This window comes from Salmo salar, chromosome 23, assembly GCF_965601325.2.
Source record: "Salmo salar chromosome 23, fSalSal1, whole genome shotgun sequence".
Classification (NCBI taxonomy): Eukaryota; Metazoa; Chordata; class Actinopteri; order Salmoniformes; family Salmonidae; genus Salmo; species Salmo salar.
The window spans coordinates 52950337-52969405 of record NC_138313.1 but is presented as its reverse complement, the minus strand read 5'-3'; the positions used below and the strand labels follow the sequence as shown (position 1 = coordinate 52969405).

Genomic DNA, 19069 nt, shown 5'->3' with positions numbered 1-19069 from the left:
CTCCAAAGGAATGTGGTGGTCGATGGTATCAAATGCAGCACTACTGTAAAGGTGCCATTCAGAGATTGAATGGGCAAGACAAAAGATTTAAGTACCTTTGAACAGGGTATGGTAGTAGTTGCTAGGCGAACCGGGTTTGAGTGTGTCAAGAACTGCAATGCTGCTGGGTTTTTCACACTCAACAGTCTCCCATGTGTAACAGTGTAGGTTCCGTCCCTCTCTTCGCCCCAACCCGGGCTCGAACCAGGGACCCTTGCACACATCAACAACTGACACCCCACGAAGCATCGTTACCCCATCGCGCCACAAAATGCCGCGGTCCTTGCAACGCAAGGGGAAACCCTACTTCAAGTCTCAGAGCGAGTGACATCACCGATTGAAGTAGCACCACCGCTAACTAACTAGCCATTTCACATCGGTTACACATGGGCCCGCATCCCTGTGGAAAGCTTTCAACACCTTGTATAGTTCATGACCTGACAAACTGAGGCTGTTCTGAGGACTAAAGGTGTTCCTATTGTTTGGTGCACTCAGTGTAAATATGTAGCCTGTATTTTAAGGAGTTAGGGATGTTTTTCGAACCATATCACATAACAGTCAGTGAACTCTGAAGAGTCTAGTCTGTGTGCTGGTGATACTCAATGAAGAGAGACAGCATTATAACTACCACCCAGAGAGACAGCATTAGAACTACCACCCAGAGAGACAGCATTAGAACTACCACCCTCAGAGAGACAGCATTAGAACTACCACCCAGAGAGACAGCATTAGACCTACCACCCAGAGAGACAGCATTAGAACTACCACCCAGAGAGACAGCATTAGAACTACCACCCAGAGAGACAGCATTAGACCTACCACCCAGAGAGACAGCATTAGAACTACCACCCAGAGAGACAGCATTAGAACTACCACCCAGAGAGACAGCATTAGACCTACCACCCAGAGAGTCAGCATTAGAACTACCACCCAGAGAGACAGCATTAGAACTACCACCCAGAGAGACAGCATTAGAACTACCACCCAGAGAGACAGCATTAGAACTACCACCCAGAGAGACAGCATTAGACCTACCACCCAGAGAGACAGCATTAGAACTACCACCCAGAGAGACAGCATTAGAACTACCACCCAGAGAGACAGCATTAGAACTACCACCCAGAGAGACAGCATTAGAACTACCACCCAGAGAGACAGCATTAGAACTACCACCCAGAGAGACAGCATTAGAACTACCACCCTCAGAGAGACAGCATTAGAACTACCACCCAGAGAGACAGCATTAGACCTACCACCCAGAGAGACAGCATTAGAACTACCACCCAGAGAGACAGCATTAGAACTACCACCCTCAGAGAGACAGCATTAGAACTACCACCCAGAGAGACAGCATTAGAACTACCACCCAGAGAGACAGCATTAGAACTACCACCCTCAGAGAGACAGCATTAGAACTACCACCCAGAGAGACAGCATTAGAACTACCACCCTCAGAGAGACAGCATTAGAACTACCACCCAGAGAGACAGCATTAGAACTACCACCCAGAGAGACAGCATTAGAACTACCACCCAGAGAGACAGCATTAGAACTACCACCCAGAGAGACAGCATTAGAACTACCACCCTCAGAGAGACAGCATTAGAACTACCACCCAGAGAGACAGCATTAGAACTACCACCCAGAGAGACAGCATTAGAACTACCACCCAGAGAGACAGCATTAGACCTACCACCCAGAGAGACAGCATTAGAACTACCACCCAGAGAGACAGCATTAGAACTACCACCCAGAGAGACAGCATTAGAACTACCACCCAGAGAGACAGCATTAGAACTACCACCCAGAGAGACAGCATTAGAACTACCACCCAGAGAGACAGCATTAGAACTACCACCCTCAGAGAGACAGCATTAGAACTACCACCCAGAGAGACAGCATTAGAACTACCACCCAGAGAGACAGCATTAGAACTACCACCCAGAGAGACAGCATTAGAACTACCACCCAGAGAGACAGCATTAGACCTACCACCCTCAGAGAGACAGCATTAGAACTACCACCCAGAGAGACAGCATTAGAACTACCACCCAGAGAGACAGCATTAGACCTACCACCCAGAGAGACAGCATTAGAACTACCACCCAGAGAGGCTACAGTATGATGACAGAGGACACAGGCTACGGAATGATATAGCCCAGGGAAACAGAATGATATAGCTCAGGGCTACAGAATGATATAGCTCAGGGCTGCAGAATGATGTATCTCAGGGCTACAGAATTATATAGCTTAGGGATTCAGAGTGATATAGTTACAGAATGATTTAACTCAGGGATTCAGAATGATATAGCCCAGGGATTCAGAATGATATAGCCCAGGGCTACGGAATGATATAGCCCAGGACTACAGAATGATATAGCCCAGGGCTGCAGAATGATATAGCTACAGAATTATATAGCCCAGGGCTACAGAATTATATAGCTCAGGGCTACAGAATGATATAGCTCAGGGCTGCAGAATGATGTATCTCAGGGCTACAGAATTATATAGCTCAGGGATTCAGAGTGATATAGTTACAGAATGATTTAACTCAGGGATTCAGAATGATATAGCCCAGGGATTCAGAATGATATATCCCAGGGCTATGGAATGATATAGCCCAGGACTACAGAATGATATAGCCCAGGGCTGCAGAATGATATAGCTACAGAATGATATAGCCCAGGGCTACAGAATTATATAGCTCAGGGCTACAGAATGATATAGCTCAGGGCTGCAGAATGATGTATCTCAGGGCTACAGAATTATATAGCTCAGTGATTCAGAGTGATATAGTTACACAATGATTTAACTCAGGGATTCAGAATGATATAGCCCAGGGATTCAGAATGATATAGCCCAGGGCTACGGAATGATATAGCCCAGGACTACAGAATGATATAGCCCAGGGCTGCAGAATGATATAGCTACAGAATGATATAGCCCAGGGCTACAGAATTATATAGCTCAGGGCTACAGAATGATATAGCTCAGGGCTGCAGAATGATGTATCTCAGGGCTACAGAATTATATAGCTCAGGGATTCAGAGTGATATAGTTACAGAATGATTTAACTCAGGGATTCAGAATGATATAGCCCAGGGATTCAGAATGATATAGCCCAGGGCTATGGAATGATATAGCCCAGGACTACAGAATGATATAGCCCAGGGCTGCAGAATGATATAGCTACAGAATGATATAGCCCAGGGCTACAGAATTATATAGCTCAGGGCTACAGAATGATATAGCTCAGGGCTGCAGAATGATGTATCTCAGGGCTACAGAATTATATAGCTCAGGGATTCAGAGTGATATAGTTACAGAATGATTTAACTCAGGGATTCAGAATGATATAGCCCAGGGATTCAGAATGATATAGCCCAGGGCTACGGAATGATATAGCCCAGGGCTACAGAATGATATAGCCCAGGGCTGCAGAATGATATAGCTACAGAATGATATAGCCCAGGGCTACAGAATTATATAGCTCAGGGCTACAGAATGATATAGCTCAGGGCTGCAGAATGATGTATCTCAGGGCTACAGAATTATATAGCTCAGGGATTCAGAGTGATATAGTTACAGAATGATTTAACTCAGGGATTCAGAATGATATAGCCCGGGGATTCAGAATGATATAGCCCAGGGCTACGGAATGATATAGCCCAGGACTACAGAATGATATAGCCCAGGGCTGCAGAATGATATAGCTACAGAATGATATAGCCCAGGGCTACAGAATGATATAGCTCAGGGCTACAGAATGATATAGCCCAGGGCTATGGAATGATATAGCCCAGGGCTACGGAATGATATAGCCCAGGACTACAGAATGATATAGCCCAGGACTGCAGAATGATATAGCTACAGAATGATATAGCCCAGGGCTACAGAATTATATAGCTCAGGGCTACAGAATGATATAGCTCAGGGCTGCAGAATGATGTATCTCAGGGCTACAGAATTATATAGCTCAGGGATTCAGAGTGATATAGTTACAGAATGATTTAACTCAGGGATTCAGAATGATATAGCCCAGGGATTCAGAATGATATTGCCCAGGGCTACGGAATGATATAGCCCAGGACTACAGAATGATATAGCCCAGGGCTATGGAATGATATAGCCCAGGGCTACGGAATGATATAGCCCAGGACTACAGAATGATATAGCTCAGGGCTACAGAATGATATAGCTACAGAATGATATAGCCCAGGGCTACAGAATTATATAGCTCAGGGCTACAGAATGATATATCCCAGGGCTATGGAATGATATAGCCCAGGGCTACGGAATGATATAGCCCAGGACTACAGAATGATATAGCTCAGGGCTACAGAATGATATAGCTCAGGGATTCAGAATGATATAGCCCAGGGCTATGGAAGGATATTGCTCAGGGATACAGAATTATATAGCTCAGGGATTCAGAATGATATAGCTACAGAATGATAAAGCCCAGGGCTACAGAATTATATAGCTCAGGGATTCAGAATGAAATGGCTACAGAATCATTTAACTCAGGGATACAGAATGATGTAGCCCAGGGCTACAGAATGATATAGCTACAGAATGATATAGCCCAGGGCTACAGAATGATATAGCCCAGGGAAACAGAAAGATAGCCCAGGGCTACAGAATGATATAGCCCAGAGCTACAGAATGATATAGCTCAGGGCTACAGATTGATATAGCCCAGGGAAACATAATGATATAGCCCAGGGCTACAGAATGATATATCCCAGGGCTACAGAATGATATAGCCCAGGGATACAGAATGATATAGCCCAGGGAAACATAATGATATAGCTCAGGGCTACAGAATGATATAGCCCAGGGCTACAGAATGATATAGCTCAGGGATACATAATTATATAGCCCATGGAAACAGAATGATATAGCCCAGGGCTACAGAATAATATATCCCAGGGCTACAGAATGATATAGCCCAGGGATACAGAATGATATAGCCCAGGGCTACAGAATGATATAGCCCAGGGCTACATAATTATATAGCCCATGGAAACAGAATGATATAGCCCAGGGCTACAGAATAATATATCCCAGGGCTACAGAATGATATAGCCCAGGGATACAGAATGATATAGCCCACAGCTACAGAATGATATAGCCCATGGCTACATAATAATACAGCCCAGGGAAACAGAATGATATAGCCCAGGGCTACAGAATGATATAGCCCAGGGCTACATAATAATATAGCCCAGGGAAACAGAATGATATAGCCCAGGGAAACAGAAAGATAGCCCAGGGCTACAGAATGATATAGCCCAGGGCTACAGAATGATATAGCTCAGGGCTACTTTATTCTACTTGGTGACATGAAATTACAACATCTCCACATGAGGACTTTAACCTTACGTCATTCTATGTCCCATTTCATTCAAAGAAAGAATTAGCCCTTCTCAAAATGGAGAGAATTAGCGTAAACCTAAATGGAGAGAATTAGCCCTTCTCTAAATGGAGAGAATTAGCCCTTCTCTAAATGGAGAGAATTAGCCCTTCTCTAAATGGAGAGAATTAGCCCTTCTCTAAATGGAGAGAATTAGCCCTTCTCTAAATGGAGAGAATTAGCCCTTCTCTAAATGGAGAGAATTAGCCCTTCTCTAAATGGAGAGAATTAGCGTAAACCTAAATGGAGAGAATTAGCCTAACCCTAATAAAATAATTCAACAGAGTTTCACACTGCATGTAATGACTGAGTAAGGTCTACGTGATGACTTCAATAGTACGCGTGTGAAATGACTAGTGCCAAACTGACGTATAAACAGTATTACAGTTGTTTGTGGAACGCTACTGTATAAACATCTACCCACAAATATTATGGAAAAAAAAGTTATGTTCTTTTTCATTTCTTCAAATGTACATTCTTGCTTTGTCACCATAGCTAATGCGGCTCATTCTTTCTATGACTGTACCGCCATTCAGCTCCATAAAGCTTCTATTCTATTCCTCCCTCCAGACGGAATAGAAGACAGGCTGGAATATAACATTACTCAGAACCACACAGTCTTCTTCCAGCCAGAAGATGGTGATGAGCTGTATGTTGGAGGCACAGACTTTGTCTTTCAGATTGATGTGGAGTACAGTCGAATCATAGAGGTTGGTACACTGATCCCTTTCCTTCCTTTCCAAGATCATAATTAGTCCTCACCCCCCCCCCCCCCCCCTATCTGAGATATCTACTGCAGCCCTCATCCTCCCCATACAGCACCCGTTCACTCCCCCCTATCTGAGATACCTACTGCAACCCTCATCCTCCCCATACAACACCCGTTCACTCCCCCCCCTATCTGAGATATCTACTGCAGCCCTCATCCTCCACATACAACACCCGTTCACTCCCCCCTATCTGAGATATCTACTGCAGCCCTCATCCTCCCCATACAACACCCGTTCACTCCCCCCTATCTGAGATACCTACTGCAACCCTCATCCTCCCCATACAACACCCGTTCACTCCCCCCCCTATCTGAGATATCTACTGCAGCCCTCATCCTCCACATACAACACCCGTTCACTCCCCCCTATCTGAGATATCTACTGCAGCCCTCATCCTCCACATACAACACCCGTTCACTCCCCCCTATCTGAGATATCTACTGCAGCCCTCATCCTCCACATACAACACCCGTTCACTCCCCCCTATCTGAGATATCTACTGCAGCCCTCATCCTCCACATACAACACCCGTTCACTCCCCCCTATCTGAGATATCTACTGCAGCCCTCATCCTCCACATACAACACCCGTTCACTCCCCCCCTATCTGAGATATCTACTGCAGCCCTCATCCTCCACATACAACACCCGTTCACTCCCCCCTATCTGAGATATCTACTGCAGCCCTCATCCTCCCCATACAACACCCGTTCACTCCCCCCCTATCTGAGATATCTACTGCAGCCCTCATCCTCCACATACAACACCCGTTCACTCCCCCCTATCTGAGATATCTACTGCAGCCCTCATCCTCCACATACAACACCCGTTCACTCCCCCCTATCTGAGATATCTACTGCAGCTATCCCAGCACCCGTTCACTCCCCCCTATCTGAGATATCTACTGCAGCCCTCATCCTCCACATACAACACCCGTTCTGCCAGTCACATTCTGTTCAAGGTCCCCAAAACACACACATCCCTGGGTCTCTCCTCTTTTTAATGTTTTTAATTTCACCTTTATTTAACCAGGTAGGCCAGTTGAGAACAAGTTCTCATTTACAACTGTGACCTGGCCAAGATAAAGCAAAGCAGTGCGACACAAACAACAACACAGAGTTACACATAAACAAACGTACAGTCAATAACACAATAGAAAAAATCTGCCTCCCTACTCTTCTACATTTGAACACACTGTTCATTGATTTTTTTCTATTGTGATATTGACTGTGATTTGTGATATTTAGGGAATAAATGCTGGTATCTCAAATATTTACGCCCGGTGGCCAAGTTAGTTTGCGCTCTTAAAATCTGGATACTGATATGAAAGTCATGCATTAGTCTTGAGTTAAGCAATAACCTGGATATATTTGTTGGTTTTACAGTATAAAACACCTCCTGATTCAGCCCAATGCAGAGCCATTTACGGCTCTTGAGGCAGAGAAGGTAAAACTGGGGAACGTTTACTCAATCATGTCTTTTCTTCTGCAGTTGTTCCCACTCGGCACGACAGGTGGACAGACCTGTGGAGAGGTGAGTAAATCCACATACAGCGCCTTTTGGAAAGTATTCATACCTCTTGACTTATTCCGTATATTCTTCTCACCCATATACACACTATACCCCCCATATTGACAAAGCGAACATTTGTTGAAAGTGAAATACAGAAATATCACATTTTTATAAGTATTCACATCCCTGAGTCAGTACTTTGGAGAAGCACCTTTTGGCAGCGATTACAACTGTGAGTCTTTCTGGGGAAGTCTCTAAGAGCTTGTGCAATATTTTCCCATTATTCTTTTCAAAATTCTTCAAGCCTTGTCAAATTGGTTGTTGATCATTGCTAGACAACACTTTTCAGGTCTCGCCATAGATTTTCAAGTAGATTTAAGTCAAACTGGAACTCGCCCACTCAGGAACATTCACTGTCTTCTTGGTAAGCAACTCCAGTGTAGATTTGGCCTTGTGGTTTTAGGTTATTGTCCTGCTGAAAGGTGAATTCATCTCCCAGTGTCTGGTGGAAAGCAGACTGAACCAGGTTTTCCTCTAGGGTTTTGCCTGTGTTTTATAGCTGTATTCCGTCTCTTTTTTTATCCTGAAAAACTCCCCAGTCCTTAACGACTACAAGCATACCCATAACATGATGCAGCCACAGCTATGTTTGAAAATATGGAGAGTGGTACTCAGTAATGTGTTGTATGGATTTGCCCAAAACATAACACTTTGTATTCAGGACATAAAAGTGAATTGCTTTGCCACATTATTTGCAGTATTAACTTGAGTGCGTTGTTGCAAACCCGAATGCAAGTTTTGGAATATTTGTATTATTCTGTATAAACTGACAGGTTATAATCAACAATATAAATTGTATATAAAACTATATTAACTGACAGATTATAATCAACAATTTAAATTGTATATAAAACAATATTAACTGACAGGTTTATATTGAAAGTTGACAACACCCTGATTCATATTAGTGTCTACGAGGAATTTTTAGAGACTTCCTCAGGGTCAGAGGATCACCACTAAGCAGAGAATGGAAATATACACACACAATTCATTTTAATCAGACTGAGAATAGATATGGTTCCATTTCCCTGTCTGAATAATATTTAACCTTTGATCTAATTTACCCTTCAACGCTACTAGCCCTGGAACTGAGTGCAAAGCGTGTCGTTGCAATGCAGCTGACTGTTTGTCACAAGCGTCGTTGTAGGTAGACCAAAATGCAGCGGGTATATTTATCATGTTCTTTTATTGAAGGGGAAAATAAAACACTTACACAAAACAAACGACTAAAACAGTCCCGTAAGGTGCTCAGACTAAACACAAAACAACCACCCACAAACACAAGAGAAAACGAACCCACTTAAATATGGTCTCCAATTAGAGGCAACGACAACCAGCTGCTTCTAATTGGAGGTCGTTCCAAAACCCCAACAAAGAAATAGAAAAACTAGATAAACACATAGAAATAGAAAACATAGAACATCAACCAACAAACCCCGGAACACTCTAAACAAACACCCCCTTGCCACGCCCTGACCAAACTACAATAACAAATAACCCCTTTTACTGGTCAGGACGTGACACTGTTGTGTATTTGTAATATGGTAATGTTTGAATTGTATCTGTCCATATTAATATGATTGATTGATTGATTTTATTATCATGTCATGCGCCTGCATGATGCCCAGCCCACATGGGTTTATACGACATTGTGGGTGAGTTGCACCAACATGGATTAACTCTTAAAACTGGTTTAAATCAAGGTTTATCTATTAATCTTGTTGCATCAAATTTTAAACCTAGTTTTAAATTAATCCTAGTTAAATTAAATCCTTCCTCTAGTCTAAATTTAGTTTTCACTTTAAACCTAGATTAATTTTAAGCCTGTTGCTCAATAAAACATGTTTTAAATATAAACTTAGATTGGAGGTGAATTCTAAACTGCCAGTTGAGGTGGTTTAACAGATAAAATGGCAGCGTATCTACTGTGGAGAGGACAAAACGACCGAGTCCCTCAGAGAATCATTAGAGACCGCTTGAATCCTGTTGAGTTTTATGATAATCGTGAGTTTTCAAGGAGATACCGCTTCTCCAAGGACTCTGTAATGCAACTGGAAAGAAAGGTTGGACCAAGCGTGGGAGTGAAAGGATCTCAGCTGTACTCCAGCCATGACAGCAGAATCTTTGACAATAGTCATCTGTGTGCAATGCTGGAAAGGGGGGCATATGAAGGCCCCCTATTAGGTGACAATGGATATGCCTGTCGTGGGTACCTTATGACTCCCCTTTTAAACCCCCAGACATCTGAAGAGAGAGAATACAACACCTCTCATATCCTGACAAGAGCTCTCATAGAGAGAGTTTTTGGAGTGTGGAACAAAAGATCCCCTTGCCAAAAGGAGGGGCTCTGCAGGAAGATGGACGCTACACTGACAATCATTATTGCAGTTGCGGTTCTGTATAACTTTGGCAAGAGACAAGGAGACGTGTGGTGGCTGAGGACCTACCTGAAGAGGACCTACCTGAGGAGGACCTACCTGAGGAGGACCTACCTGAAGAGGACCTACCTGAGGAGGACCTACCTGAGGAGGACCTACCTGAGGAGGACCTACCTGAAGAGGACTTACCTGAAGAGGACCTACCTGAAGAGGACCTACCTGAGGAGGACCTACCTGAAGAGGACCTACCTGAAGAGGACCTACCTGAAGAGGACTTACCTGAAGAGGACTTACCTGAAGAGGACCTACCTGAAGAGGACCTACCTGAAGAGGACCTACCTGAAGAGGACCTACCTGAGGAGGCTGAGGAGGACCTACCTGAGGAGGACCTACCTGAAGAGGACCTACCTGAAGAGGACCTACCTGAAGAGGACCTACCTGAAGAGGACCTACCTGAGGAGGACCTACCTGAGGAGGACCTACCTGAAGAGGACCTACCTGAGGAGGCTGAGGAGGACCTACCTGAAGAGGACCTACCTGAAGAGGACCTACCTGAAGAGGACCTACCTGAGGAGGACCCACCTGAGGAGGACCTACCTGAGGAGACTGAGGAGGACCAACCTGAGGAGGACCTACCTGAGGAGGACCTACCTGAGGAGGACCCACCTGAGGAGGACCTACCTGAGGAGGACCTACCTGAGGAGACTGAGGAGGACCTACCTGAGGAGGCCTCCGAGGAGGACCTACCTGAGGAGGACCTACCTGAGGAGACTGAGGAGGACCTATCTGAGGAGGACCTACCTGAGGAGGACCTACCTGAAGAGGACCTACCTGAGGAGGCTGAGAAGATGGCCAGGTGCAACATGCTGCTGATGCCAATGGGAATGCTGTGAGGAGAACCTTGATTGAGAACCATTTTGCAGCCTAAGGTGTGTATAATGTAACATTGGTATCATGTAAAAAGCTATATTATATTTTGATCGACACGTACAATTCCTAATTAGGCTATCTGTATTCAAATGTATTTATCTCAGTACCATACAGGGTGGAACTGGAAGCACCACAACACAAGAGTGGGGACAAGACTGGAGGACACCAAACTGCTTGGGAAAGCATTGTTTTAATAAATAATTGTTTTAATAAATAAAAAGATCAGTATTCATTACACAGTGGGCATTTGTTTCCCTGAAGGAGTTTCTGAATTTGCTGTAGCTCTTTTTGTAAAAATCAGGACCTCAATCTGCAGTAGATTTTTCTCTCTCCCCAGCTCCGAAACATCAATCTGAGCTTGGTTCATGTCAGTTCTGGGCCGTTTGCTTGGCCCGTCTGCTGTTTTTTTCTGCTGGTTCAAGATCCTGACACTGCTGTTTCTCCACAGAACAGGGTGTCAGCTCAACTAAAGGAAAGGAAAGGAAATTAACTCATTATTAGTAGGCTCTTTACGTGCCCATTTTTGTACAACAATTTAATTGGGGTTTATAATATGCTCTGCCTCGTTACGAATGATGATGTTATGCGACATGCTGTGACGGACCTGATTACGGTAACATCTGATTACGGTAACACCTGATTACGGTAACACCTGATTACGGTAACACCTGATTACGGTAACGCCTGATTACGGTAACATCTGATTACGGTAACACCTGATTACGGTAACGCCTGATTACGGTAACACCTGATTACGGTAACACCTGATTACGGTAACACCTGATTACGGTAACACTGATAACGGTAATGCCTGATTACGGTAACATCTGATTACGGTAACATCTGATTACGGTAACACCTGATTACGGTAACACTGATAACGGTAACACTGATAACGGTAACACCTGATAACGGTAACGGACCTGATTACGGTAACACCTGATTACGGTAACATCTGATAACGGTAACACCCGATAACGGTAACACCCGATAACGGTAACACCTGATTACGGTAACATCTGATTACGGTAACGGACCTGATTACGGTAACGCCTGATTACGGTAACACCTGATAACGGTAACACTGATAACGGTAACACCTGATTACGGTAACACCTGATAACGGTAACGGACCTGATTACGGTAACACCTGATTACGGTAACATCTGATTACGGTAACACCTGGTTACGGTAACACCTGATAACGGTAACACCTGATTACGGTAACACCTGATTACGGTAACACCTGGTTACGGTAACACCTGATTACGGTAACACCTGATTACGGTAACGGACCTGATAACGGTAACATTGTAGTGATGTAGCATTAACGTTAGTGTTTAACGTGCGTTATAGTCGTTGATATTTACCAGTTATTTATGTTTACTAAATATTGGTGGGTCGAGTTGTCCGTCGTTATCATAGGGGTTTAAGGAGAGGGGCAAACTGCTGGGGATCAGTTCCCTTGGACGGAGGTCTCCCTCCGGGATGCGATAGCCCCCGCCGCATCCTTTTTTGGCTTTTAAGTTTTTCCAGCACGCCTTCATTAGATTTGGGTCGCTGCACTTCATTCTTCATGTCCCCTAAATAAAAAGTGCACTTCATTCTCCATGTCCCCTAAATAAAAAGTGCACTTCATTCTCCATGTCCCCTAAATAAAAAGTGCACTTCATTCTCCATGTCCCCTAAATAAAAAGTGCACTTCATTCTCCATGTCCCCTAAATAAAAAGTGCACTTCATTCTCCATGTCCCCTAAATAAAAAGTGCACTTCATTCTCCATGTCCCCTAAATAAAAAGTGCACTTCATTCTACAAGGGTCTTTGATTTCCTGTTAGGTGTAGGAGACTAATCCCTCTATAGTTCACTGGGATGTTAGGAGACTAATCCCTCTATAGTTCACTGGGATATTAGGAGACTAATCCCTCTATAGTTCACTGGGATGTTAGGAGACTAATCCCTCTATAGTTCACTGGGATATTAGGAGACTAATCCATCTATAGTTCACTGGGATATTAGGAGACTAATCCCTCTATAGTTCACTGGGATATTAGGAGACTAATCCCCTCTATAGTTCACTGGGATGTTAGGAGACTAATCCCCCTCTATAGTTCACTGGGATGTTAGGAGACTAATCCCTCTATAGTTCACTGGGATATTAGGAGACTAATCCCCTCTATAGTTCACTGGGATATTAGGAGACTAATCCCTCTAGTTCACTGGGATGTTAGGAGACTAATCCCTCTATAGTTCACTGGGATATTAGGAGACTAATCCCTCTAGTTCACTGGGATATTAGGAGACTAATCCCTCTATAGTTCACTGGGATGTTAGGAGACTAATCCCTCTATAGTTCACTGGGATGTTAGGAGACTAATCCCTCTATAGTTCACTGGGATATCAGGAGACTAATCCCTCTATAGTTCACTGGGATATCAGGAGACTAATCCCTCTATAGTTCACTGGGATGTTAGGAGACTAATCCCTCTATAGTTCACTGGGATGTTAGGAGACTAATCCCTCTAGTTCACTGGGATGTCAGGAGACTAATCCCTCTATAGTTCACTGGGATATCAGGAGACTAATCCCCCTCTATCGTTCACTGGGATATCAGGAGACTAATCCCTCTAGTTCACTGGGATATTAGGAGACTAATCCCCTCTATAGTTCACTGGGATATCAGGAGACTAATCCCTCTATAGTTCACTGGGATATCAGGAGACTAATCCCTCTAGTTCACTGGGATGTTAGGAGACTAATCCCTCTATAGTTCACTGGGATATTAGGAGACTAATCCCTCTATAGTTCACTGGGATATTAGGAGACTAATCCCTCTAGTTCACTGGGATGTTAGGAGACTAATCCGTCTATAGTTCACTGGGATGTTAGGAGACTAATCCCTCTATAGTTCACTGGGATGTTAGGAGACTAATCCCTCTATAGTTCACTGGGATATCAGGAGACTAATCCCTCTATAGTTCACTGGGATATTAGGAGACTAATCCCTCTATAGTTCACTGGGATATTAGGAGACTAATCCCTCTCATAGTTCACTGGGATATTAGGAGACTAATCCCTCTAGTTCACTGGGATATTAGGAGACTAATCCCTCTATAGTTCACTGGGATATCAGGAGACTAATCCCTCTATAGTTCACTGGGATATCAGGAGACTAATCCCTCTATAGTTCACTGGGATATTAGGAGACTAATCCCTCTATAGTTCACTGGGATGTTAGGAGACTAATCCCTCTATAGTTCACTGGGATATTAGGAGACTAATCCCTCTATAGTTCACTGGGATATCAGGAGACTAATCCCTCTATAGTTCACTGGGATATCAGGAGACTAATCTCTCTAGTTCACTGGGATATCAGGAGACTAATCCCTCTATAGTTCACTGGGATGTTAGGAGACTAATCCCTCTAGTTTACTGGGATATTAGGAGACTAATCCCTCTATAGTTCACTGGGATGTTAGGAGACTAATCCCTCTATAGTTCACTGGGATATCAGGAGACTAATCCCCCTCTATAGTTCACTGGGATATTAGGAGACTAATCCCCTCTATAGTTCACTGGGATATTAGGAGACTAATCCCTCTATAGTTCACTGGGATATTAGGAGACTAATCCCTCTAGTTCACTGGGATGTTAGGAGACTAATCCCTCTAGTTCACTGGGATGTTAGGAGACTAATCCCTCTAGTTCACTGGGATATTAGGAGACTAATCCCCCTCTAGTTCACTGGGATATCAGGAGACTAATCCCTCTATAGTTCACTGGGATATTAGGAGACTAATCCCTCTAGTTCACTGGGATATTAGGAGACTAATCCCTCTATAGTTCACTGGGATATCAGGAGACTAATCCCCTCTATAGGTTCACTGGGATATTAGGAGACTAATCCCTCTATAGTTCACTGGGATGTTAGGAGACTAATCCCTCTATAGTTCACTGGGATGTTAGGAGACTAATCCCTCTATAGTTCACTGGGATGTTAGGAGACTAATCCCTCTATAGTTCACTGGGATGTTAGGAGACTAATCCCTCTAGTTCACTGGGATATTAGGAGACTAATCCCTCTATAGTTCACTGGGATGTTAGGAGACTAATCCCTCTATAGTTCACTGGGATGTTAGGAGACTAATCCCTCTAGTGCACTGGGATATTAGGAGACTAATCCCTCTATAGTTCGCTGGGATGTTAGGAGACTAATCCCCTCTATAGTTCACTGGGATATTAGGAGACTAATCCCTCTATAGTTCACTGGGATGTTAGGAGACTAATCCCTCTATAGTTCACTGGGATGTTAGGAGACTAATCCCTCTATAGTTCACTGGGATATTAGGAGACTAATCCCTCTAGTTCACTGGGATATTAGGAGACTAATCCCTCTAGTTCACTGGGATATTAGGAGACTAATCCCTCTATAGTTCACTGGGATGTTAGGAGACTAATCCCTCTATAGTTCACTGGGATGTTAGGAGACTAATCCCCTCTATAGTTCACTGGGATATTAGGAGACTTATCCCTCTATAGTTCACTGGGATATTAGGAGACTAATCCCCTCTATAGTTCACGGGATATTAGGAGACTAATCCCTCTAGTTCACTGGGATGTTAGGAGACTAATCCCTCTATAGTTCACTGGGATGTTAGGAGACTAATCCCCTCTATAGTTCACTGGGATATTAGGAGACTAATCCCTCTAGTTCACTGGGATGTTAGGAGACTAATCCCTCTATAGTTCACTGGGATGTTAGGAGACTAATCCCTCTAGTTCACTGGGATGTTAGGAGACTAATCCCCTCTATAGTTCACTGGGATATTAGGAGACTAATCCCTCTAGTTCACTGGGATATTAGGAGACTAATCCCCCTCTATAGTTCACTGGGATATCAGGAGACTAATCCCCTCTATAGTTCACTGGGATATTAGGAGACTAATCCCTCTATAGTTCACTGGGATATTAGGAGACTAATCCCTCTAGTTCACTGGGATATTAGGAGACTAATCCCCCTCTATAGTTCACTGGGATATCAGGAGACTAATCCCTCTATAGTTCACTGGGATATCAGGAGACTAATCCCTCTAGTTCACTGGGATGTTAGGAGACTAATCCCTCTATAGTTCGCTGGGATGTTAGGAGACTAATCCCTCTATAGTTCACTGGGATGTTAGGAGACTAATCCCTCTATAGTTCACTGGGATGTTAGGAGACTAATCCCTCTAGTTCACTGGGATGTTAGGAGACTAATCCCCTCTAGTTCACTGGGATATTAGGAGACTAATCCCTCTATAGTTCACTGGGATATTAGGAGACTAATCCCCCTCTATAGTTCACTGGGATGTTAGGAGACTAATCCCTCTAGTTCACTGGGATGTTAGGAGACTAATACCTCTAGTTCACTGGGATATTAGGAGACTAATCCCCCTCTAGTTCACTGGGATGTTAGGAGACTAATCCCTCTATAGTTCACTGGGATATTAGGAGACTAATCCCTCTAGTTCACTGGGAATTTAGGAGACTAATCCCCCTCTAGTTCACTGGGATATTAGGAGACTAATCCCTCTATAGTTCACTGGGATATTAGGAGACTAATCCCTCTAGTTCACTGGGATATTAGGAGACTAATCCCTCTATAGTTCAATGGGATATTAGGAGACTAATCCCCTCTATAGTTCACTGGGATATTAGGAGACTAATCCCTCTATAGTTCACTGGGATATTAGGAGACTAATCCCTCTAGTTCACTGGGATATTAGGAGACTAATCCCCTCTAGTTCACTGGGATATTAGGAGACTAATCCCTCTATAGTTCACTGGGATATCAGGAGACTAATCCCTCTATAGTTCACTGGGATATTAGGAGACTAATCCCTCTATAGTTCACTGGGATATTAGGAGACTAATCCCTCTATAGTTCACTGGGATATTAGGAGACTAATCCCCTCTATTTCACTGGGATATTAGGAGACTAATCCCTCTATAGTTCACTGGGATATCAGGAGACTAATCCCTCTATAGTTCACTGGGATATTAGGAGACTAATCCCTCTATAGTTCACTGGGATGTTAGGAGACTAATCCCTCTATACTTCACTGGGATATTAGGAGACTAATCCCCCCTCTAGTTCACTGGGATATTAGGAGACTAATCCCTCTATAGTTCACTGGGATGTTAGGAGACTAATCCCTCTATAGTTCACTGGGATATCAGGAGACTAATCCCTCTAGTTCACTGGGATATTAGGAGACTAATCCCTCTATAGTTCACTGGGATATTAGGAGACTAATCCCTCTATAGTTCACTGGGATATTAGGAGACTAATCCCTCTAGTTCACTGGGATATTAGGAGACTAATCCCTCTATAGTTCACTGGGATGTTAGGAGACTAATCCCTCTATAGTTCACTGGGATATTAGGAGACTAATCCCTCTAGTTCACTGGGATGTTAGGAGACTAATCCCTCTATAGTTCACTGGGATATTAGGAGACTAATCCCTCTAGTTCACTGGGATGTTAGGAGACTAATCCCTCTATAGTTCACTGGGATATTAGGAGACTAATCCCTCTATAGTTCACTGGGATGTTAGGAGACTAATCCCTCTATAGTTCACTGGGATATTAGGAGACTAATCCCCCTCTATAGTTCACTGGGATATTAGGAGACTAATCCCTCTAGTTCACTGGGATATTAGGAGACTAATCCCTCTAGTTCACTGGGATATTAGGAGACTAATCCCTCTATAGTTCACTGGGATGTTAGGAGACTAATCCCTCTATAGTTCACTGAGATGTTAGGAGACTAATCCCTCTAGTTCACTGGGATGTTAGGAGACTAATCCCTCTAGTTTACTGCGATATTAGGAGACTAATCCCTCTATAGTTCACTGGGATGTTAGGAGACTAATCCCTCTATAGTTCACTGGGATGTTAGGAGACTAATCCCTCTAGTTCACTGGGATATTAGGAGACTAATCCCCCTCTATAGTTCACTGGGATATTAGGAGACTAATCCCTCTATAGTTCACTGGGATATTAGGAGACTAATCCCTCTATAGTTCACTGGGATGTTAGGAGACTAATCCCTCTATAGTTCACTGGGATGTTAGGAGACTAATCCCTCTATAGTTCACTGGGATATTAGGAGACTAATCCCCTCTATAGTTCACTGGGATATTAGGAGACTAATCCCTCTATAGTTCACTGGGATATTAGGAGACTAATCCCTCTAGTTCACTGGGATATTAGGAGACTAATCCCTCTATAGTTCGCTGGGATGTTAGGAGACTAATCCCTCTATAGTTCACTGGGATGTTAGGAGACTAATCCCTATAGTTCACGGGATATTAGGAGACTAATCCCCCCTATAGTTCACTGGGATATTAGGAGACTAATCTCTCTATAGTTCACTGGGATGTTAGGAGACTAATCCCTATAGTTCACCGGGATATTAGGAGACTAATCCCTCTAGTTCACTGGGATGTTAGGAGACTAATCCCCTCTATAGTTCACTGGGATATTAGGAGACTAATCCCTCTATAGTTCACTGGGATATCAGGAGACTAATCCCTCTAGTTCACTGGGATGTTAGGAGACTAATCCCTCTATAGTTCACTGGGATATTAGGAGACTAATCCCTCTATAGTTCACTGGGATATTAGGAGACTAATCCCTCTATAGTTCACTGGGATATTAGGAGACTAATCCCTCTATAGTTCACTGGGATATTAGGAGACTAATCCCTCTAGTTCACTGGGATATTATGAGACTAATCCCCTCTGTAGTTCACTGGGATGTTAGGAGACTAATCCCTCTATAGTTCACTGTGATATTAGGAGACTAATCCCTCTAGTTCACTGGGATGTTAGGAGACTAATCCCTCTATAGTTCACTGGGATATTAGGAGACTAATCCCCCTCTATAGTTCACTGGGATATTAGGAGACTAATTCCTCTAGTTC

At 43.6% G+C, this 19069-nt stretch overlaps 1 protein-coding gene across 1 annotated transcript in view; it reads left to right on the top strand.

Moving 5' to 3' along the window:
• sema7a (semaphorin 7A (JohnMiltonHagen blood group)) overlaps window positions 1-19069 on the top strand; it is a 128571-nt gene that overhangs the window by 5665 nt on the left and 103837 nt on the right. Inside the window, exons 2-3 of the mRNA XM_082968229.1 lie at window positions 6026-6165; window positions 7716-7757. Of these exons, the coding sequence (XP_082824355.1) occupies window positions 6026-6165; window positions 7716-7757 (182 nt within the window). The remainder of the gene's footprint in view (window positions 1-6025; window positions 6166-7715; window positions 7758-19069) is intronic.